The sequence below is a fragment of the Setaria italica genome, chromosome VI, assembly GCF_000263155.2.
Source record: "Setaria italica strain Yugu1 chromosome VI, Setaria_italica_v2.0, whole genome shotgun sequence".
Lineage (NCBI taxonomy): Eukaryota > Viridiplantae > Streptophyta > Magnoliopsida > Poales > Poaceae > Setaria > Setaria italica.
In genome coordinates, this window is record NC_028455.1 from 35,380,328 (window position 1) to 35,401,702 (window position 21,375).

Here is a 21,375-nt window from a genome sequence, read left to right on the forward strand (position 1 = left end):
AAAATCGCCGAACCGGGAACGCGGACATTCTGTTACGCACAGCTCTTGAGTCGGCAAGGGGTGATCGAGGTGCCAGCCACTTTTTTCGCACTGCTCTGCATCTTTGAATAGGGCAACGCCCAAGATTGGTGGAACCAAACTCCTGCCCGCGTCACGCTACCCCCACCCCCCACCCCCCACAGCCAGGTCGCGTCGGGCACGACACGGTCGGGCGGGTCGATTCCCTCCGCAGCAAGCCAACCCAGCCCAACCCAAACAAGACCAGACCAGCCCAACAGGCAAGCAAACACGTTTCTTTCTTTCCCCCTGTTCGGTTCCGTTCCGTTCGTCCCCACCGCTCGCCCTCCTCCCCTCTCTCTCTCTCTCCGCGACCGCGACCGCGAGGCGCCGCGGGCGCACGGAACGGGGACCCGCCGCCGCCGCAGCCGCTCCGCCGGAGATGGACGGCTCCGGCAGCTGGGACGCCATCGACTGGAACCAAATCGAGGTGCGGTACGCCTACCCCCTCCCCTTCCCTCCCTCCCCGCTGCCCCTGCTCCGCTCCGCTCGCTCGCACGCCCCGCCACTGGCGGCCCAGCGCGGTTGCGCTCCCGCGATGCCTGCGCCTCTCTGCGCGTCGGCTTCTGCGGGGAGGCGGGGTCTGGGGCTCGGAATTCGGTACGGCCCGGGGGGGCACCGGGGGCCGACGCCACGAGCGCGCACCGCCCCCTCCCCCCGCGGCTGCATGCGTGGCCGGCCGCGGGCGTACGGGCGGTAGACGCTAGGGATAAGTTTGCGGGTGGTGTTTGAGATGTCTTGATGGTGTGTCGCTGACGTTTCTCGCTTTCGTTCAAAGGATCCGAGGCCGCGGAGGTTGGTTCAGAGCGTCAAGGAGAGCATGGACGACTTCCTGCTCGAGGACGAGGAGGTTATCGCCCAGGTAACCGCAATTCTGACCTACCTATAGCTTACAAAATTTCTTTCGGATGCTCTGATGATGAATCAATTGGTGGGTGCTCTGTAACCACAATTGTCCACCTCCGGGTTGTCCTGTCCTCGGGTGAGCTCATGATGCATGTTGGCCGTTGATGGGAATCACTTGCCAAGCTAGCCTCATCGCAATGACATCATAGTAGCATCATGGGTTCTGTCGTCTGCAAATTTTGATCCGTGTAACGTCGATGCATTGTACGCAAGTGCACATGTCAAATCATCACGTAATAGCAGAGATTGTTATCTTTGGAGCAATAGATCTGAATGGCATGCATTGTACTATGTGTCATTTTAGGCAGAAAAAATGAAAATGAAACAAAACATCATTGTTCAAGACATCTAGTGGCTTTCTCAGCCTCAAGGGGTCTGAGGATTCTCTTTGAGTTAACAGAGCAATGACATACCTAACTTAAATTTTTATTTCAAAAGGGAAAACTTTCATATGGCACTAATGGATCCTCCAAAGCTAACTGTAAGGTGCGAGTATGGATGAGGATGTCTTTGCCCAGGATGACACGGAAAACTACTAGTCCAATTATCAAAATCCAGATCAACAACTAAATGGTTCATGTGAGCAAATGTACCATAAACAATTTGAACGAGGTTTTAGTGAATGTAAGATTTTTTAGTGAATATACCATCCTTGAGAATTTCTTTCTGGTACATACTTGAAATCAGCATTAATGGTGTTTTGCAAAAGCTTGTCATATACCATGTTACAGCGATAGCAGGTGCAGCATGCTTTGCTACATTTGCCTACTGTAAAGAGCTTCTTATGGAACATCTGGATGTAACTGCCTGTTCATGATAATGTGCCAAGTCATACCGAGTTTGGGGGGTAACCGAGTTACTTTTTCCTCCTTGAGAAAATCTGTAACTTATTTTTGTGCCTCAAGTTCATAAAATATGGCGTATTTAATTCCTGAAGTAAACCTCAAACAGAGCTGATTGATTTCACTGTTTTTACTTGCATATATGTCCATCTTGAATTTTGATTTCTCTCACCTTCCTTACTTAGGGCCATGGAGTTGTTCTATTAAACAACCGCGAGCCTGGTACACTTTCAGTGACAAATTTCCGACTTCTCTTTGTGGTAAGCAATCATATCATGGAACTTATAATAGTTTTATGTGGTCGGATGTCTTCTGCACTTCAATACAATACCATTTTGCCATGCAACATTGATTTTTATCCAGAGATAATTTTCTTCTGGCTTTTTTCCTGCCAGCTCTGTTCATTCTTCACATCTTCCATTTTTCTTATCTCTTCAATGGTTGTTCTGATCATGCAGTCACCCTTCCCCCTTTCTTATTTTAATCATGTGACTATTTTGCAGAGCCAAGCAAGAAAATGTGTAATGGAGTTGGGTACCATTCCGCTGACGACAATCGAGAGGCTAAACGATGTAAGTCTTAAGTAATCTGTGTTGGGCCTCTTTATTCTTCCCATGTTTGCATTATCAGCCCAGGATTATAGTTATGTAAGTTGTGCTACCACGACTCATGCAAACTGTTCTTATAAATTATTGACTGAATCATTTCTGTTGCAGGATGTGAAGCTTCAACCCCTTCCCCACCTCTCTGATAAGAGCCGTCCCCTTGAACTTCTCCAAGTCATTGGTAAGTTTGTAGTCTGCACTGAGTCACCTTTGAGCATAATTATATCTCCAACTGCAACCATACCTTTCGCTAATTCGAGTAGATTTTTGTGGGAAAAAAATGAAGGTTGTCCCTTGAGATAATATAAGTGATATCAAGGGACCATGTTGGGTATCATATTGTAATTACATTCATCAAACCTTTTGATTTGGATTAGTTTGTTTCTATTGGTTTGGGTGGATCAGCAGATATTTCTTCTAATGATCACATTAGCTTTACTATTTTACGACATTTGTTGAATGATCTTGTACTGATCTTCGTCTTTTACTTGATCTACTTTTGTTCAGGCAAAGACATGAGAATCATTGTGTTCGCTTTTCTGCCCAAGCAGGTATCTTGATTTGATTGCATGTGGAGTTATAATTTCTTTCAGCATATTGTTTTGCCATGCATTCTGAATCTCGAGGTTTTCTTTTGATTCTTGGCTTTCTTTTTTCCAGAAAAAGGAAGTGTTTGATGCTTTAAGAAGATGCACTAAACCTGCTAATTTGTGGGACCTATATGCATTTTCTTGCGATCCATCCACCATCAAGAATGATTCTGAGCCAAAGTGGCGGCTGTTGAGAGAATACTTTCGTCTTTTTAGGAAAAGTTTACCTCAGTTACGGGGAGTTGAGGAAGTTTCTTTGTCAAATGATTGGTGGAGGCTAACTAGAGTTAATTCTAGTTATGCATTGTGTTCAACTTACCCCTCTGAACTGATTGTACCAAGGGGCATAAGGTATTTTCATGCCCTTGATAATATTATGTGGTAGTACTATTCTCTTATAAACACATTTATAAGTCATTGATGCTACCATTTGTCTATTACGTTAGTGATGAAGATTTATTTCAAGCTTCTACTTTTCGATCAGGCAAACGCTTGCCTGTTATTTCATGGTGTGACCCTGGTATGCATACTCTTTTTTTTAAAATTCTTCCTTAGTTGATATATCCTTTTCTATCTCTTACCTTAAGATCCCTACTCCCATAGACCTGTTGAGGGCCAATATTCTCATGTTCATGTGTCAAGTTTGTTGGAAAGTTAGCATCATTGAGAAATACTGCCTGTTATTGTTGAAAATTATCCCCTTTGGGTCACATTGTTTTGAACATCGACACAATCTCCAAATGTTATCCGGATCCTTCATTTTCATCATAATATATTTAAAACCATCAATATTATAAATTTATAATATAACTTTTCAAGGCGATCTACACATTTAATTTTTGTGTTTGTAGTAGAAATATTTGGAAAGATATCAATATGTAATGTTTTTAAAGTTTGACTTTGACAGCATAGTGTTTCTATTTCTAGAATGAAATGTATTTGTGCCTGATGGTAGTATTACTTTCTTGGGAGCCACTACCGCAGCCACCATCATTAGTGTTTTCGTTGTTGTAGCTTGCAATCATATCCATCCTAGTACTCCTGGGATTCTTTTTGGTTTGGACACTAAACTGATAGCAACACTCAAAGTAGCTACTTTGAATAGAAAATCCTGATACTTAATCAACTTATTTCCAGTTTGAACGAGAAGTTAGATTTTTGTAGGGCTTATGTTCATAAAGGATGATTGGTATTAGTATATTATTCAAGCCTATTTAGAAAAATCTGATTTGTGTTTTCTTAAATGGATTTTCTTGAAGAACCTTCAAGGGATCCTTTCATGTTCTTGATGAACCTATATTATCACTGTTTTTTGGGGTAAATCGGGCAATTTATAATGGTTAAAAAGGTATTGTGAAGGAGGCATGAGAAAAAACTGAACTTGCTTACATCACAGGGACTGGAGCTGTTCTGGCAAGGTCAGCTCAGCCAATGGTTGGGTTGATGATGAACTTTAGGAAGTGAGTTTATATCTATCTAATTTGTCTGGAACATATGCTGTCTATTCTTGCATTTAATTGGTCTAATGTAGGATATTTCTGCAGCAATGCCGATGAGAAGCTTGTCTGTGCTCTTAGCAGCAGAACCACCAATGATAAAGTATCTCCAAGGTAATCATAGTATGCATTTCATGCTATATCTGTTCTCTTACCTCTATTTATTCTTTCACCTCATAGATGTTTTTATCCATATTTTTTTTTGGAAAGGGACTTTCAGAATATGTAAAAGATAATATCGACCTTCTAAGTGTTGCTTTCTTTCCCTCTTTCTTTTATGGCACTAAGCACTAGAACTGAGGCATGTACTGAGCTAAAGGAGCTAAGGGATGTGTGTATTTTACCTAATTTTGTCTTTTAACAATGGGGAATCAGTTCAGTAATCAGAACAGATGCGAACTAACTCTTGTGCCGTTTTTCTTTGATGCACTCTCTGAATGTCCTTATACCTTTTGACTTCTTTGGAGATATATGAACAGCTTAAATAGTGTTTTGCTCATGCTGTAAAACAGGAAATTGTACATAATCGATGCCCGGCCAAGAGCAAATGCTTTAGCAAATGGGGCAAAGGGAGGGGGTTCAGAGTCATCCTCTAACTACCCCAGATCTGAGGTAATGTTAGACGTGATAGCTGTCTAGCATGCAGCTATAGCTTTGCACTAGTTTTTTCTCTTCCATCAACAGTCGAAGAAATTATTTATGCTCTTTAATTCACTGGATCTGGGACCAGGTTCTTTTTCTAGGTATACAAAACATCCACACAATGAGAGATAGTCTTTCTCGCCTTAGGGACTATGTGGATGCTCATGGCTCAATTTCGTCAAATGGAACCCCTTCAGCTGTATCTGTTGTTGGAGATCGGGTAAGTTGATGGTTTGCCTTGCTGATATAATGTAAACCCTTTTGAGGCTGGCGTCTGTTGTTCCCATAATTCATACAAAAACTTTGTTGGGAATGTGGTAGCATGCCTGTTCACGCCCATTGCTGCAAATGGATGTTCTGAATATAGAACAACTGCTGCAAGCTAGCAGCCTATCACCATGCATGGAATTTTTCCTGATTGGACGATACATATAACACATTCATTGTGCATAAAGGGGGTAATTCTCTGAGAGGTGCGGGTTCATTTATTAAGTAACGTTATCACTTTGGCATCTCAATCCCGATTGCAGCCACCTTTTCTAGTGATATCTTCAATCGTTTACAGTACTTTGATCGGACCATGACTTACAGGCTTGGTCTATGCCTCCTGGACAATTGGGCTTGCATGTGGTCTGGTTCACGGTTATCCATGCATGGTTTCCATTCTAGTTGTTCCCTCTGTACCAGATTCTTTCTTTCTTCCCAGGCGGCCAAGCCTAGGTTACTTTTTTCTGTTCTATGCAGTAGTGGATTTATTTGTGAAGCAACACAAGTGCAATGTGCATTCGAGGTTTCACCTAATCCTAGGCATGTAACTGCAATATGCTCAGCCATTTGAAAGATGACCAATGCCATATGGCACCAAAGTGTTGGACAGAATTATTATAAAATTTATATAGATTTTTTTACTATCTTGTGAGATGTACTTCTTAGCCACTTGAAACTGTTACTACTTAACTTCTGTACATGTTTCATATTCTCATCTGTTGTATCTGTGCCAAACAAATTAGACAATCTAAACTTTTGCTTAAAAGTTGAAACTACCGAGACACTTTGTCGGGTTATCGTAACAGATATCAAGGACTCGACTTATTTTACTAAATTGTCTGCAAGCTCATCAAGTACAATACAGAACAGGACATGCTGAATTTTTTAATTATATTTTGGCAGAGGAATCGTGGATCAACTTGGGGTGGAGGCAATCTAAATAGCATGACATCATTTTCTTCAACGCTAGGGGAATGGCTAAACCATATCCAAAATATTCTGGTTGGTGCTTCATGGATTGCTGCACAAATTGCGGAAGAAGCAGCATCAGTTCTTGTCCATTGCAGGTTTTTATCTCCTTCAGTATCTTTATCTTGCACTAATTTACTTGCTGTGGTAAGTGGAGGAAATTGCCATGATTTTTTGTTCCTTGCTTGTGTTGACCTGGCATGCTTGCTATGTGTGTGGGTATGTAAGAACTGTTCCTCTGTGTGACATGGTTACCCTACAAATCTGCATCAATTCTGTGAAACAAAGAGCCTTGTCCTAATGTTCACATAATAATCTGTGAAACAGAAAACCTAGCTGCATTCTGAATATCCCATGACCTACTTCGTTGGATTGTTTTTGCACTCTAGATTCCGTAAGCATTATTAGTTAGGAATCTGAGTATCTATGGCTTGCGCTAAAAGGCTTTGTTGCTGTTGTAATTTGAGTATCTACTGCAAACCCATATCATTGTGAGCTTAGGTGAGATTCCTATGGATTAGATTTATTGATCTATAACAGTTGTTTAAATAAGCGTTTAGAACACTTATAAATTATTTATTGATCTATCATAGGGTTATTCCTAAAATCTGCATCATGTGGCCACTGCACCTCCTTGGTTATTACTTGTTACTGTATCCAAATCTCATCTAACTGCATGTTTGACAAACAAGATAGTAAGCTGAAATACTCGCATTTGCATCTATTTGTCACGAGTTTTGTTTTTTATCTTTTGCCTTTTGGATATGCCATAAAGAGAACCTTCACTGAAAAATCTTTTAGTTTGGTGTAGATGACATAAGCCATAGCTCTACCGCTATAGAGACTGATGTATGACGAATCAGTAGGTGTAGTTGTTGTATGACAGTTTGCCCACCTTTTTGCAAGCTGGCTGTAAGTTCACTTCAGGTTAAAAAGGCCCCTGGAAATTTAAAGACCCTGGATTAATATTATCAAATTTTACTTTGGCAGAACAGACAGTTATCCAAACTCTGCCCCCTACTAGGATGTGCTCGTAACCAGCAGTTTGCCTTGACAATCCTTAGTGTATTTTTGAAATGAATGAAGCTTTGAATGCCATCTTAGGATCCTGTGTGATCGCTATAGCTTTGTTCCTTTGTCTTTGACTCTTTGTAGCATCTAATTGGATTTCTTCTTTTTTTTTTTGCTACTTTATTTCTGCAGTGATGGATGGGACCGTACAACCCAGTTGGTGGCACTAGCTTGTTTATTGCTTGATCCCTATTATCGAACTTTCAGTGGATTCCAGGTACCAGTTGTAAATAGTTTGCTGTAAACTCATTGTGGCATAATAATTATTCTTGCATTTACCCTTCTATGGTAACTTTTAGTTATGTTTGGAGTGTTTCATCCAAATGTATCTATTTTTGTCATCAAAATGGAAAAGGAATGCCAAGTTTTATTTCCCTTTGTTGCTGCTTGTGTTGATATGCTTGCATTTCATAATGTATAAATCTGCCTTGAAGAACATTCATGTTTGGTAGTGCTCAATACTTGATAACTGCTATCTTAATTTTGATTTTTTTTTTGCTTCAGCTATTCCATCAGCACTACTCCCTTTCTTATTACTGATAACACACTTCCAACTCTGCTTTAGGCCCTTGTGGAAAAGGATTGGTTAGCATTTGGTCATCCATTTGCAGAGAGAATGGGAGTTCCAACAGTAGCTGAGAACGGAGGATCGCAATATGAGCTACTAAGGCAACCTTCCCTTGGGAACTTAAGCAGTTCACCAAGCAGGACCCCTTTAGGGCCATCAGGACCATCCTCCAATGCTTCAGTTCAATCCCAGACATCAAACAACTCTTCACCGATATTGTTACAGGTAGCTTGCCAATGCTGTTTTGTTTTTTCCATTATCTTTTACTTCTGTACTTTGTCAATAATCGTTTTCCTTGCATCTTAATGAATAACTTATATCTTCTGATGTGTTGATAGCCAATTCATCATTCTGAACTTCTGATTCAGTGATTACAACTTGTTTTATTTTATTGCCTTTAAGGCATGTTCTTCTGCGGTATGGATTGTTCATAGCATGGATGAACGCTTCTCAGCTTTTTAGTACTGGATTGCAGATCAAACCATGCACTTCGGAAGGTTTCTGTTTTAGAAACTACATTAGTTAGCACTTAGCAGCATGCCAAACACTAATCTTCTACAGAATTACCAATGGAGAAAACAGCATTAGTGCTGGCATTTTAGTGGAATTAGTGCTGTGCTTCATTATGAATAAACACCCTCTTTTCTACATTTAGTGTATCTATTATGTTATTCCTACATTATTAGATGTTTTGGATACATCCATTGTTTTCTTTTGATCTGGCTTGTAATACGTATATTGTTTTTCAGTGGCTCGATTGTATCTCGCAGTTGTTACGTCTGTACCCATCTGCATTTCAATTCTCTTCTGTAAGTCTTCTTTTCTTCTGTAAGTCTTCTTTTCTCCATGAACATTTATAATCTTTAAACTGATTTCTTTTTGCAGAAATTCCTAGTTGATTTTATGGATTGTGTGTTGTCATGCCGCTTTGGAAACTTCTTATGCAACAGGTAAATATTTCCCATCTTGGCTGATTTGTGACTTGAGCTTATTCTTTTTGTTCCTGACATACCCTTCCTCTGTAATGAGACATGATTTCCCATTTTGAATTATTTTTTTCTGATGCTCACTGTTTTCTATGATGCCATGTAGCATATATCTGTGTTCTTTACTTAATTAGGGGGAGTTGATAGGCAGCATGTTCTATAGATCGTCCTAGCTTGGCCAGCAATAGAGTTCTATCCTAAGTTTAGAAGCCATCATTTGTCCATTTTCAAATTGTGTAACCCATAGCATTTAACTCTTACTGAATTGTGTTCCCAGAAGTCCATAGCATGTTGTTCTTTTGTTTCATACGTGCATATATCTTGGCAATAACAGTGTTTGATTCCTTTTTTTCACCTGCACTGCTTGATTTTTGTTTATTGTATAATATTCTGCATAGCTAATTTCTGATTTGCAATGAAAGTGAGCGGGAAAGGGAGCAATCTGGTGTCACAAACTCTTGTCGTTGCATGTGGTCGTATTTGGCTGATCTAAGAGCTTCTGGCGGCAGCTTCCATGAGCACTATAATCCATTCTATGACCCAGTAAAGCATAATGGTGCACTATTGCCCCCTGCTGCAGCACTTGCTCCAACCCTTTGGCCCCAGTTTTATCTGAGATGGACATGCCCCAATGAATCACAAGGTGGTGATCTTGAATCTCAGTGGCATGCTATGAATAAAAAATATGCAGAAGCAATGAAGGTAATTATATACAGCCTTTTATTTTATTCTGTCTGTTTTATTGCGGTAGGTTAACTAACAGAGAAGTATTATGATGTTCCGTTCAAAAATAGCTTATTATGTGCCATATATCTTTTCCCTGATGTTTTGTCTTCTGATGGAATGAACAGGCAAAGGACATCGCTGAATGGAGAGCAAAAGATATCAAAATGAAAATGGAATCTGTAAAACAAGACTTGCAAAGGGAGAGACATGCAAGTAACACAGCCTCAGCCACGGCTCAAAGTGCTCAAAGGGAGAATGCTGCCATTAAAAAGGCGATTGAATCTATAGGCTGTACAATCAAATTTTCGACGAGTGAAAACCAGGAGGATAGAACTGAAGTGCTGTCATGTTCATTGCGAAGAGGCACAGATGCTAGGGGTCAAGAAGATGAAAATGGTGACTTCTCTGTATCAATCTCTGCAATTGAGGACAGCTTGGTCTCAGAAGCACCAGGGGACCATTTTTGCGAGTCACTGTGCCCCTTCCGAACAAGAGATGGGTGCAGATGGCCAGATGCTCCATGTGCACAGCTTGGAAGCCAGTTTGTTGGTTTGAAAGCAAATTTTGATGCTTTTGATCGGTTATCGATACAAGACTGCTATTTTGGTCCAGAGTAGTTGACCATGAGCTGTTCTTGTTGGTGTTAGATGCACTTGGCAGTTGCCAATGGAATTTTTTTGTGGTTGGCACCTCCAGGTCTGCATCAACAGTAAAAGGATGCGTGGAAAGCAACTCCATGATCCACATTTGACCTGCATGCCCGCATTCACAAATTCCTTCATTCAATGATTTTGTCTTTAGTGTCTGGCTACTCCGAATCTGCATCAACAGCAAAATAAACCATTGGAAGCAAATAGAGGATGCAAAGTTGATATCCATTCACAGTCGACTTCAATGGTGTTCATATAGTCTTTGTGGGTTTCAGCTAAATTTCTCTGGGGAAATTCGGCCTTGTACATTAGGAGTTAGCAACTGGCTAGGAACCACTGGGACTGAAAATTAGTCCTTGTGCTGTATATAGTTTGGCAATTGATTCATACATAAGCAAAATAATGCGAAATGTGGAAGAGAAGAATACTAGTTCTTTTCACTAACTTTTTACAGTACATGTCTTGTATAGGTTAGCGAGAATAAGGACAATGCGCATCCTGCTTGAAAAGAAATGCTGTACATGAAAATACGGACGTGTGGAATGTTTGCACCATTGTTTCAGAGTCCCTGACACTTGCAATGACGTATACCTTTTCCTTTTCTTTCGCAAAATTTGTGGCATTGCTAAATACTAATAAGAACTGCGGATGCTAGCCAATCAACATGTATAAGTATTACAAAATATTCTAGCAGTTCAGTTTTGATAATTGTATTCAACGTCTTTTTTTATTAATTGTATTTGACGTCTTAAATCACGTAGAACATTTAGATACTAATTAGGAGTATTAAATATAGACTTTTTACAAAATCAATTGCACAGATGGAGGCTAAACGGCAAGATGAATCTATTAAGCCTAATTAGTCCATGATTTGACAAGGTGCTGCTACAGTAACCATTTGCTAATGATGGATTAATTAGCCTTAATAGATTCGTGTCACCGTTTAACCTCCATCTGTGTAATTAGTTTTATAATTAACTCATGTTTAGTCTTCCTAATTAGCCTCTGAATATTCGATGTGACATAGACTAAACTTTAGCTCAAGGAACCAAACACCCCCTTAAAGTTCAGCCACTAAATGTCTCAATTGCAACGGCTGTGCTGCCAAATCTGTTTGTCTAGCAGCCATGATCATAATTTAACACACCATCAGGTGAACCGATGGCAAATGTCAGGACAACTGAAACACAAAAATGGCATAAATATGCGATTATTTTATCCAACAGCATGATGTGCTGATCACAGCACATTTCTGACGAACCACCAAGCAATTGTCACCATTTTCAATCACAATTCAAAGTTCAGAACCCCATTGATGAACTAAGGATATTATTCAGGGCAGCGAACAAATATTGGGATGGGCGTGCAACACAATAACCAGAAACCATCCCACCAAGATCAACTATCAAATCCAGTAAAAGCACAATGTTCCAATGTTCCTCTTCCAATGCCACAGGAAAAATAAAGAGACATCAGAGATCGCTGTGCACGTGCAAATGTATGACGCTTGAATCAAACATCATCATCGCCCAATATCCCAAACAAGCAAACTTCATGACCATGACTGTTTTACTGAAGTCTTGATATAGAACAAGTCAGGGAGGAAAAAAAAATTCTGTGTAGTCCAACAGAAAGATGGAGGATTATTGCTTTGCTCTTAGCATCATAGCCGAACCAAGTTGACAGAAAACAACAACACGCAGAAAAATTGACAGGCAGACTAATGGTGAGCTGCAACTGCAGGGGCTCCCTCAGCTTCCTCCTTGGCCTTGCGCGCAGCAGCTCTGATCTGACGTTGCTCCTCCTTGTAGATCCTGTTCCTGCGCTGGAACTGCAGAAGAAGAACCACAAAGTCAATGTTCTGAAATCAGCTCATGGTTATCTGTTTCCCAAAAAATTCTCACGAGAATATTAAAACCCCAAAGTTATAAACCAGAAGCATGCAACAACAGGATTCACACAAGTAGGTTGTATCCTGATTCTGGTTGAATTGTCTCGTAATTGGAAGAGTTCAACAGTGTGTGAAATCGGGGGGTTTATCCATTTTTATGTTCTCAGTGGACATGCTGAGAAGAGTATTTCTACTTCTGTGTCTTTCCATCTTGTAGTCATATTATCATTGGAATTAGTTATCCAATCACAAGAAGCAAGAAGCTGCTATGGTAGTTATAAGAAATTACCAACTTACATAGTTATACGTAGAGAAAGGAAGCAAAGTACTACTGTATATTAGAACATTTGGGCCAGAACAGTACCACTCCAGAAATTACAGGAAATATAGCGCGATGTCTTCATTTCATGAGTTTTTCACTACCATCAAGTCTATCTATGCAAATGAGCAATTGCAACAAAGAACCCTCGATCTAATATGTCCAATTAAAGCCTATAATGGACTCAAAACCCAATTAATCATATAGTTCCCTCCACCCCATACCCTAAGGATGTCCGTTTAGAATGGATTTTCAATACAATGGGCATGAAGTCAACCCTCCAACATCAGATTGCGTTAACAAATTCCGCTACAAAATCAGGGGAAAACGCCTCAACCATTTCCCGATACTACCATTCACAGAGATGATGACAGCAGAGGCCAAGCCCGGAAAATTAGAGCCTGGAATGGAAGGGAGCCGAAGAACAAAGCAGATCTAGTCCAGGCAGTCGAATACAAGTAACACGAGGTCGGTGGGGATCTGACGCTAGGGTTCGGAGTCGGAGGCGACGAATCGAACGAAATGGTGGGCAGCAGAGGGGCGTGGGAGAGAGAGAGAGATGGATGGATGGAAGGGGCGGCTCACCTCCTTGGAGTGGTGGAGGCACTCGATGTAGTCCTCGCGGAGGAGGCCGCAGTCGGAGGGCTGGCGGCAGCGGCTCATGCACTCGCTGAACTCCAGCCAGAAGTCGTAGCAGCGGCCCTTGTTCCCGTTGATGCCCCACCCGGACGCCATCGCCGACGAGCCCTCCTCCCTCGCCTGGTTGATCTCTCCCTCTCCCTCCCCCTACCCTTGGCTGGCCGCTGCTCCTCTTTCTCTCTCCACGCCGGTCGCGGTCGGGTTCGGCTCGCTCGCCTCCCTCCTCCTCTTGGCTGCCCACTGACACCGCGGGCCCCGCCCGCTACCTCAGGGGTGCTGGCCGGCCGGCCGTGCGCTTGCGTTCTTGGGCTGGCTCTCTCCAAATCATTGAGGCGAAAATCCGGCCCGCATGGCAATTGGGCCCACGCCTTCCCTTCGCGCAGATTTCCGCATAAAAATTCATGGAGGCAGGCAAGGCTTGTGTCATGCATGTGTGTGGAGCAGCATGTAACAATTCCTGGATTTTTTTTTCTTTTCCGCGGCAACCACAAGAAAAACCAATCTGATAGATTCCTCAGGGAAAAAAAACAATCTGATAGAAACAAGAAAAGGCCATCACCAACCAGTGCTGCTATCCAAAATTATTACTCCCTCCGTTCTTAAATAGCCGTTGGCTTTTTACTTCAACTTTGACCACCAATATCTATTGAACGAGTTTGTTAACTAAAGTAAAATGTGTATCATTATGTCTACTGTGAAATGTAACTTGTAGGTTTATCTATTTGCAAAAATATCTGTAGAAAAGACGAATAGTCAAATAAATAAAAAAAGTCAATGACATCATACGACATCATATATTTAAGAACGGAAGGAGTACAATGTGAACAAGACTGGTGCTTATTCAGCAGAGCTAAGTGGCAGCACTACAAATCACACTTATTCCCCAAAATCAACACAATCCTAGCAAAACCCTTGCTTATCCCTGTAGCCATGGTTCAAGCCCACACTGAGCTGAGCTGAGCTGAGCACGTGATTCCGCGCGCAAAGAACAGCTGAATCAACCAGGCCCACCGGTAGAGGAACAACATTTTCCCTCTGGCTCTGTATCACAACGTTCTTTACAGAAGAGCCATTGTTTTTCTGTTAGCATTTCTATGTACTATACTATAAGCCATCGTACAAAAAATTGTGACAATGCTATCAACATCTGGTAGCAGCACCGTTGGCCATTGATTCCTTCAATGGCTGTCCTCCTTGCCACCGCGGCACGCAGCACAAGTGAACCTTGGTTAGTTGTCTTCATATATGTTGTTCCTTTCGGATGACAAGTTAAGCACAAATCTCCTGCTTGACAACCACGGTGCTTCGCAATCTTCTTGATCTGCAACATTGAACATAAGACAAGAGTAACATGAATAAGCATTTTTGTTATTGAAAGAAGTTCCTCAAAATGCTCAAGAAATTCATATTTCATGGACTTTCGATAACCAATTGAGAGAATAAATAGCATGGCCTTACCTGTTCGATTTAGCAACACGTTGATGTGTTGAAGAGACTCAGGCTAGTGTGACCTTTTTGCCTTTCGACTCTCTTGCCTGCACAGAATGCGTCCACTAGTTATTCAAGGAATCCAATACAGCTATCAATGGCTTGATGGTGTGAAATTGAATATGAGGTGCACCTTTGTGGAAACAGACTTCCTGGATGACACAAATTCACCAAACTCCCTATCATACCGCCTCTTCTCGTCTGCAGGTGTAGAAGGTCTAGCCTTCCTAGCGACAGACATAAGAAGTTCTTTGCTGATGCACGGTTCGCTTTCTGGGACCCCGTTCTCCCGGTTGTCCAAAAGTTCATGAACTGCTGCCAACCCAGCATCCGTTAGAATAGCGGCGAGATCAGCACCAGTAAATCCTTCAGTCAGAGAAGCAACATCTTCCAGACTGGCATCACTTGCAAGTGAAACCTGATACCAACAAAAGACATAAAGCAAGCATTGAGAACAATGTAATACCTTGATAGCAAAAAAAACACTGTTATCTATGAAATGCATATGTACATTAACCTTATCAGCTTAAAGTCTTTCAGAAAATTAAAGTAAAAATATAAATGAAACCCAATTAAGAGAAGCTTAAAACTGGTTAAGATAAAAGCTAGCACTGCTCTAAACATGTATGATATGAAATCTCTCAATCATGATAATTAAACACAAGAGAAAGCATGACAGAAGCAACAGCCACAGGTTTCCAGGAGAAGACTCACCGTCCTAGAATGAACCTTCAGAATTTCCAAACGTTCATCCCATTGAGGGAAATCACAAAAGATTAGACGATCAAACCTTCCAGGTCGCAGGAGAGCAGCATCAATTAGTTGTGGCTTGCTGCACAAAATAATAAGCCATCCCATAAAAAGATGCAACATGAATTAACTATACAAGCAAGCTATTTAGTAACAAATTCCCTAACATTAACCAGAAATAAAAACTCCACAGCATTTTTGCCTATGGAAACTGAAGCTCTTAAGCAAAACATTCAGTGGTTGGTCAATATAGTTCACAAGAATAAAAGAAAACAAACTCTCCAGAACATTTCATCCCTTTGTAGAAGTACATAATAGAAGAGCTCAAGACTAGGTCTGCAGAAACTATAACATTTATCATGTTTGCACAGAGCTAACCTGGTAGCTGCAAATACAAATACTCCAGTCAAGGTTTCCACACCATCTAGTTCTGTCAAGAACTGCATACAAACAATCAAATAGACATTTGGATGTTCTTGTTTCTGGAAATAACAATCAGCCTAGAGAATAGTGATTGTATCATATCAGAGGCAAGGAGACAGTTAGCTACCTGATTAACAACACGATCAGAAACTCCAGCACTATGGGTTCCTCGCTGGGGTGCAATGGAGTCAAATTCATCAAAGAATAGCAGGCAAGGTGCTGCTGCAACTGCCTTTGCAAAAAAGTCACGAACCTGGAATTTTTTATCAACATTAGAAAATAAGATGAACTGGGTGTCTTTTTTAATTCTGATCAACAGCATATTCAAAACTGGAGAACAGGGTCAGGGTAGAATAAAACAAGTGGCAACGAAATATCCTACACCTTCAAATATCTTTAGTGTAAGAAAAAGGGAAAAGACATGGAACATTCATGTAATGCTCAAGGGAACGAAAGGTCCTTACAGATTGCTCAGATGAACCAATGTACTTATTCAATAACTCTGGACCCTTGACTGAAATGAATCGCAAAGAACAAGCTGCGGCTGCAGCTCTCACAATATGAGTTTTGCCACATCCAGGTGGTCCATACAGGAGAATGTTTGATCGCAACCGTACAGGTGCCCTGGTAAAGATATTTGGGTATTTGGATGGCAATTCAAGAGTCTACAAGAAGGAATACAAATATAAGTAGGAACATCTACACAGGTAACCAAATGAAAGGTGTCTACAAAGGGTTAGCTTTTCAGGAGCACACTGATGAGATGAAGACCCTTAAAACAAGAAAGTAAGAAATGTGCACCTCTTTAATAATAGTTACTGCTTCATTTAAACCTCCAACATCTTCCCAACCACCATCTTTATCATCAGGAGCATATTTTCTAAGATCACGCATGGCGACTGGAAGGAAGCCATGCATTGCTTTTGAGAAATCTTCCATCACCAAAGTTGGTTTCAGAGAGTTCCGAGAGGCATTAGAAAGCAGAACAAAGCGAGAAGCAGCAGCATGCACAGCCCTATCAACCAAAATTTCCTACAACACAATAGTATACATATAGGATGAACATTCTTTACCCACCATAATCCATTTTAAAAAACTATTTGTATTCTGGAACATTGCGAATATTTGTGATGTTTGCCTAAGAAACCTTTTTTCACCCTTTTTGCTTGTTAAAAGAATTTTCCATAATTATCATCACAAAATGATAAAAAGCATTGCTCTCCTGCTGGTTTGAGGGAAAAAAGAGCTGCATTACCAAGTCATACGCATCATAACCTTCACATTTTGATGCTATCTCAGATAGAACTTCCCCAGAACACTGCAACTCATGCTCCTCAACTTGATGTTTTAGTAGTGCTGTGCGCTCAGGGGCTGCAAGAGCAGGAAGCTCAATGTGGAAATCAAATCTCCCTGTGGGGCAAAAACATTCTTATTAGTGCGTTTGAAGTAATTGACTTGACCAGCCAACTTTGACGAACTGTAGAAAAGGAAATAACCAGAAGAGGTTAAGTCTTGAGGAAGACTCTGAAGTGATTGAACTGAAGCCATAAACGCAATAGGTCCATACCCGCATGTATTTTGAGTCTTATCCTAGAAAGTGGTCATGCCAAGCAAAAGTAAATAAATAACTACTCACAGGGAAACACTCGGAAAAGAAAATATGAGACAACCACAATCAATGCATATTTCTTATAATTTTTCAACAATGTGAATAAGGAAAACTGCCATGGCATCTCCTCACCTTGTATTCATCCATAATGTCAGCCAAATACCTTACTAGAGAATCAGAAGAACTGGATGATTGAGACACTTGAGGATCTGAAGAGACTGTAATTACACTGTCCAGATCATCAAATATGATGATCGAAGGTGAATGAAGCAGCGCTTCAGAAATGCTGTCTTCAATTGCTTGCCTTGTCTCCTTAGCCTTGCCAAGGGCAAGTTTGGAACAATCTCTGTATATTCTGCTCTTTGAAAAATAAATGATATAATTAAGTCGCAATGAGCTTTCTTGCGAAAGAAAAAATATAACATAACGTGGAACAATAAGATTGCACAGAGTGTCTTACACGTGTGCCAAAATCTCTTTATGATCTTCAAAGTATTTTGCAGAAGCCCTGGTCAAAGCAGTTTTCCCAGAACCCTGAAATAGAAAGTTAGCCATGCAAAGCTGTAGATAACAAGCTATACCCTACAGTCAAGTAACATTTAAAGTTATGATGACCTACTGAAAACTGGAAACACAAAGATGACGTCAAGATTCACAACATAAACTGGATGGAGTTACTTACTCGAGGCCCATAGACAAGAACATGTCCAGGAAAGGGGAACTTTAGTCTGTTAAATAACCTCAGGCTTGTTGACGATAAGAGCACAGATAATCCTTCAGAAAGGAAAGCATCCAAAATATCAAGTCAGGTAGTCAACAGAAAGAGGCAGTAGCCAAAAAATAAATTGATGCAGAAAAGAAGCTGTTTGGCTATCTGGTTAAAGAGTATTACTTTTTATCACATCTGACATTGCATTCTCCATCCAGCCCAAAGAAGATTGTGTCAGCTTGAAGCCATCAGTGGAACTACTATCCATTACGGAACCAAAAGATACAGGCTCTCCCAACTCCAACTTCCTGAAATGCAGTTCCACATTTTCTGGATTGCCGATTGGAGCACTCCAAGCAGTCTCAACCTTGAGTTGTGTATTGTCAAAAGTAGAATTTTCAGAAGTAAATGTGAGAAGGTACAGTAATTCAACTCCTCTGTTTGGTTTTTGGTATGTCGCCTCAAAATGGAGCACAACATTGGCTGGTAAAATTATTGAACTTATCTCGGTGTGGCCAGCATGTAAACCCATTTCTTTAAGTTGTCCGATAAGCCAATGTTTAATAAAAAACTTATGCTTTGATACAGATTCAGAAATGCTCTCGATATCTGCATCCTGAAGGCTTTTGCTTTCACCATAATGAGCTTCCTGGAAGAAGTCATCATTTTCTGGAGGAATCCTGGTTATCCTCGAAGTGTCCGTTTCCTGACTGACTAATTCACTGTTATCATGGGCATCTTTCACATGCATCTTGAACCTCAAAGAAGATATTGTCACTACAGGCTCATCCTTCGTTATATTAGCTGAGTATGTCTTAATATATACCCCTAGGATCAGCAAAAACCTTTTCAGAGTATTGTAAAGTAAAGATCAGAAAAGATGCAACAGTACACAGACAAAATAATTATTAGGAGATGCTTTGTCCTCAAATCTGAATTCAAGGACTATAAGTTGATTGTTTCTAGCTAAATGGAAGAAAGACGTCTACTCACATGAGTGTACATCAGCACTAATGAAGTGACGAATAGAGTAGGGGAGCATAACATGTCCTTTGGCAACTGATTCTGAGAGTAAGATATAAACGGCAGCTTCATGGGTCCTTTTTTTAGCTACTGAAATTCCCTTCTTTTGTGCAACTTCTTTGCTATTTTGGGTGATTCCTTTCTTTGATGATTTAGGTGAAACAGTGACCAACTGGAGATTCCCAACCGAAATACTTGTAGCTGTATCAGGGTGTATTAGCACAGCATAGCTGAGAACCACCCCTATGTCAACACCTTTATATTTGAACGTATGTGTATACTTCCCATCAGCCGGTTGAACACGCAGGAGTGCCTTTGTTTTAACTTGTTCGTCCAGTGCACTTTGCTTTTTCACATCCTGAGAAGGCTCTTTGCGATTTTTGGGTGCAACGGCAACTTCAGTTCCTGGCACAAGTTGAACTAAAAGAAAGAAAAATGCAGTGGATCCTTAGCAATAGATAAGAAGAAATTAAAATTGACAATTTTAAAAGTAGAAACATTTAATGAATAGATTGTCTACTATGACTGTATCAAAGGTAGCAAATGAAGCAAAAGAAGTATACCAACTGACTTCTCTGGGTATGATGACACCACAACAAACTTCACAATATTATGGCCATCCAACCACAATGGGAATTTCATACCCTCATAAACAATGCCGACCTGATTTCAAGATAAATAAATAAATTTCTGCACCAAAAATAAAAATGGCAACATGAAGGATTTACCAACAGAAAATTTATTTTGAGAAATAAAAAACCACCTGCTTCAAGATTGTTTCTTCAGCCAAATCAGCACGGCTCTCCAGTATCTCCCAGTCATCCTCACTGTAGGGTTCTATACTGACCGAGTCAGCTTTGGCAAGAGAACGGGTTACGCTCAACTGTGCTATAGTTCCGTCAGGTAGGGAAATGCATTCTGCCAACTCTTGTGCAACCTGCAAGACACACCATTTGATTTTGTAATACTGCAGACATCTAGGATGCGCTTCTGCAGCATAATGTACATCCACAGGAGGGTGTTTGAGATAGCCAAATTGAGGACAAACAAGAGAGGGTGTTCACAATTCTACATGCAGAGATGTCGAAAGCAGCACAAAACTGACAAGGAAATAGGAAAGAGATCGATGGCACGTCAAATTCTGCTAAGACCACTGCATCACTCTGTCCACGCTCGAGACCAAACTTACTCCGCACAACATCGTGGCGGGCTTCGATGAATTCGACATCCTCAGTTCCCAATTTCCCGACAGGAAGCATCGATTCAACAGAGGATTTACTGAAAATTCTTGACTTCCGGACATCGAGACTCGAAGAGACAAAGCTACGGCCGCCGTGACGGCTGAGACAGCGGGGCTGGTTGGGGGCCGCTCACCTCGATGGCGCGGGATCGGGACGCGGCGCCGGACCAGGCGAGGGACCAGCGGCCACCGGCGGGGCCGCGGAGGTCGAGCGCGAGGACGGGCGGGAGGTCGCCGGAAGCCGAGGTGCGCTCGAGGGCGTGGATGAGGTGGAGCGGGAGCGCGACGAAGCAGCTCCGCGCGCCGCCCACCACGCGGACCTCCACCTCCATCCCGCCGCCGCTCATGGCTGCCTGCTGCCTCGCTCGCTAACTGCCCCCCGCCCTCCCTTGGCCTGTTTGGTTCCGATTATTTCTCGATTACCGGCGAAAATAAGCCCATAATCCCACCCAAACGGTTTGTCAATCGTGCGGGTCGTGGGAATCCCATCCAAAATCGCATTTGAGTTCCAACTCCAAACAAGAAACCTATCGACGGTTTTGGTGAGATTCGCTTGGTTACCTGGGACTCTTACCAGCGGCTTGCCTCCTCATGCTGATGCTCCATTTGGTCAAACAAAAGTCAACTTGACTGGAAGTGAAAAAAAAAAGTTTAAAAAATTCCTGGAGTGCTTATATTTAGGGTTATGATCTATGTAATTAAAATTCAATCATTTTTTTGAACAACTCACTAGATTTAATTAATCATATGAAGTGAAATTTCTCTACTAATTATAGAAAATAAATGGTATATGTTTTCCCTTCTTTGGCTATGATTGACAATACTGTATGGGGTTATGATTGACAATATTGTACAGAGCACATGCTGATTTTTGTTTATGTCCTCCTGTCCGCGTGCGAGCGATTTGCA

General features: G+C 41.3%; 3 protein-coding genes across 4 annotated transcripts; 1 reads left to right on the top strand and 2 right to left on the bottom strand.

The window, feature by feature from the left end:
- The first annotated feature begins 310 nt into the window (after positions 1-310).
- LOC101768844 (phosphatidylinositol-3-phosphatase myotubularin-1) lies at positions 311-10,942 on the top strand. The gene is made up of 19 exons (XM_004974122.4): positions 311-487; positions 836-919; positions 1,991-2,065; positions 2,309-2,377; positions 2,522-2,591; positions 2,918-2,961; positions 3,071-3,351; positions 3,447-3,520; positions 4,397-4,460; positions 4,545-4,610; positions 5,009-5,108; positions 5,227-5,358; positions 6,309-6,472; positions 7,578-7,662; positions 8,011-8,238; positions 8,763-8,822; positions 8,899-8,963; positions 9,422-9,701; positions 9,851-10,942. Exons 1-19 carry the CDS (start codon positions 440-442, stop codon positions 10,340-10,342), a joined length of 2,481 nt encoding a protein of 826 aa, XP_004974179.1. The 5' UTR covers positions 311-439; the 3' UTR covers positions 10,343-10,942.
- Positions 10,943-11,757: 815 nt separating this feature from the next.
- On the bottom strand, positions 11,758-13,477 carry LOC101768444 (NADH dehydrogenase [ubiquinone] iron-sulfur protein 5-B). The gene is made up of 2 exons (XM_004974121.2): positions 13,171-13,477; positions 11,758-12,206 (listed from the first exon to the last, which is right to left on the bottom strand). The coding sequence occupies exons 1-2, from the start codon at positions 13,318-13,320 to the stop codon at positions 12,096-12,098; spliced, it is 261 nt and encodes an 86-aa protein (XP_004974178.1). The 5' UTR covers positions 13,321-13,477; the 3' UTR covers positions 11,758-12,095.
- A 505-nt stretch (positions 13,478-13,982) lies between these two features.
- On the bottom strand, positions 13,983-21,004 carry LOC101768044 (peroxisome biogenesis protein 1). 2 transcript variants are annotated; one of them, XM_004974120.3, is made up of 18 exons: positions 20,601-21,002; positions 19,990-20,163; positions 19,790-19,889; positions 19,197-19,646; positions 18,387-19,031; positions 18,177-18,268; positions 17,955-18,028; positions 17,627-17,849; positions 17,382-17,475; positions 17,141-17,295; positions 16,687-16,917; positions 16,350-16,550; positions 16,013-16,138; positions 15,841-15,902; positions 15,427-15,544; positions 14,846-15,130; positions 14,683-14,759; positions 13,983-14,545 (listed from the first exon to the last, which is right to left on the bottom strand). In XM_004974120.3, exons 1-17 carry the CDS (start codon positions 20,811-20,813, stop codon positions 14,721-14,723), a joined length of 3,282 nt encoding a protein of 1,093 aa, XP_004974177.1. In that variant the 5' UTR covers positions 20,814-21,002; the 3' UTR covers positions 13,983-14,545; positions 14,683-14,720. The 2 variants fall into 2 exon arrangements, 1 of the variants encoding a protein (XP_004974177.1); XR_002678121.1 differs by lacking the exons at positions 13,983-14,545; positions 14,683-14,759 and having other exon boundaries at positions 14,988-15,130; positions 15,841-15,847; positions 20,601-21,004.
- Between the last annotated feature and the right edge of the window lie 371 nt (positions 21,005-21,375).

Excerpts from the sequence above, each read along its gene's own strand:
- LOC101768044 (XM_004974120.3), bottom strand. The coding sequence starts at position 20,813 with ATGAGCGGCGGCGGGATGGAGGTGGAGGTCCGCGTGGTGGGCGGCGCG. Across the intron at positions 18,029-18,176 it reads TTCTTGTCTATGGGCCTCGA|GGTTCTGGGAAAACTGCTTT; the intron begins GTAAGTAACTCC and ends TTTCTATTTCAG. Across the intron at positions 15,545-15,840 it reads TTTGTATTTGCAGCTACCAG|CAAGCCACAACTAATTGATG; the intron begins GTTAGCTCTGTG and ends TATTTTGTGCAG.
- LOC101768844 (XM_004974122.4), top strand. The coding sequence starts at position 440 with ATGGACGGCTCCGGCAGCTGGGACGCCATCGACTGGAACCAAATCGAG. Across the intron at positions 488-835 it reads TCGACTGGAACCAAATCGAG|GATCCGAGGCCGCGGAGGTT; the intron begins GTGCGGTACGCC and ends TTTCGTTCAAAG. Across the intron at positions 6,473-7,577 it reads TCAGTTCTTGTCCATTGCAG|TGATGGATGGGACCGTACAA; the intron begins GTTTTTATCTCC and ends TTATTTCTGCAG.
- LOC101768444 (XM_004974121.2), bottom strand. The coding sequence starts at position 13,320 with ATGGCGTCCGGGTGGGGCATCAACGGGAACAAGGGCCGCTGCTACGAC. Across the intron at positions 12,207-13,170 it reads GCCTCCACCACTCCAAGGAG|TTCCAGCGCAGGAACAGGAT; the intron begins GTGAGCCGCCCC and ends CTTCTTCTGCAG.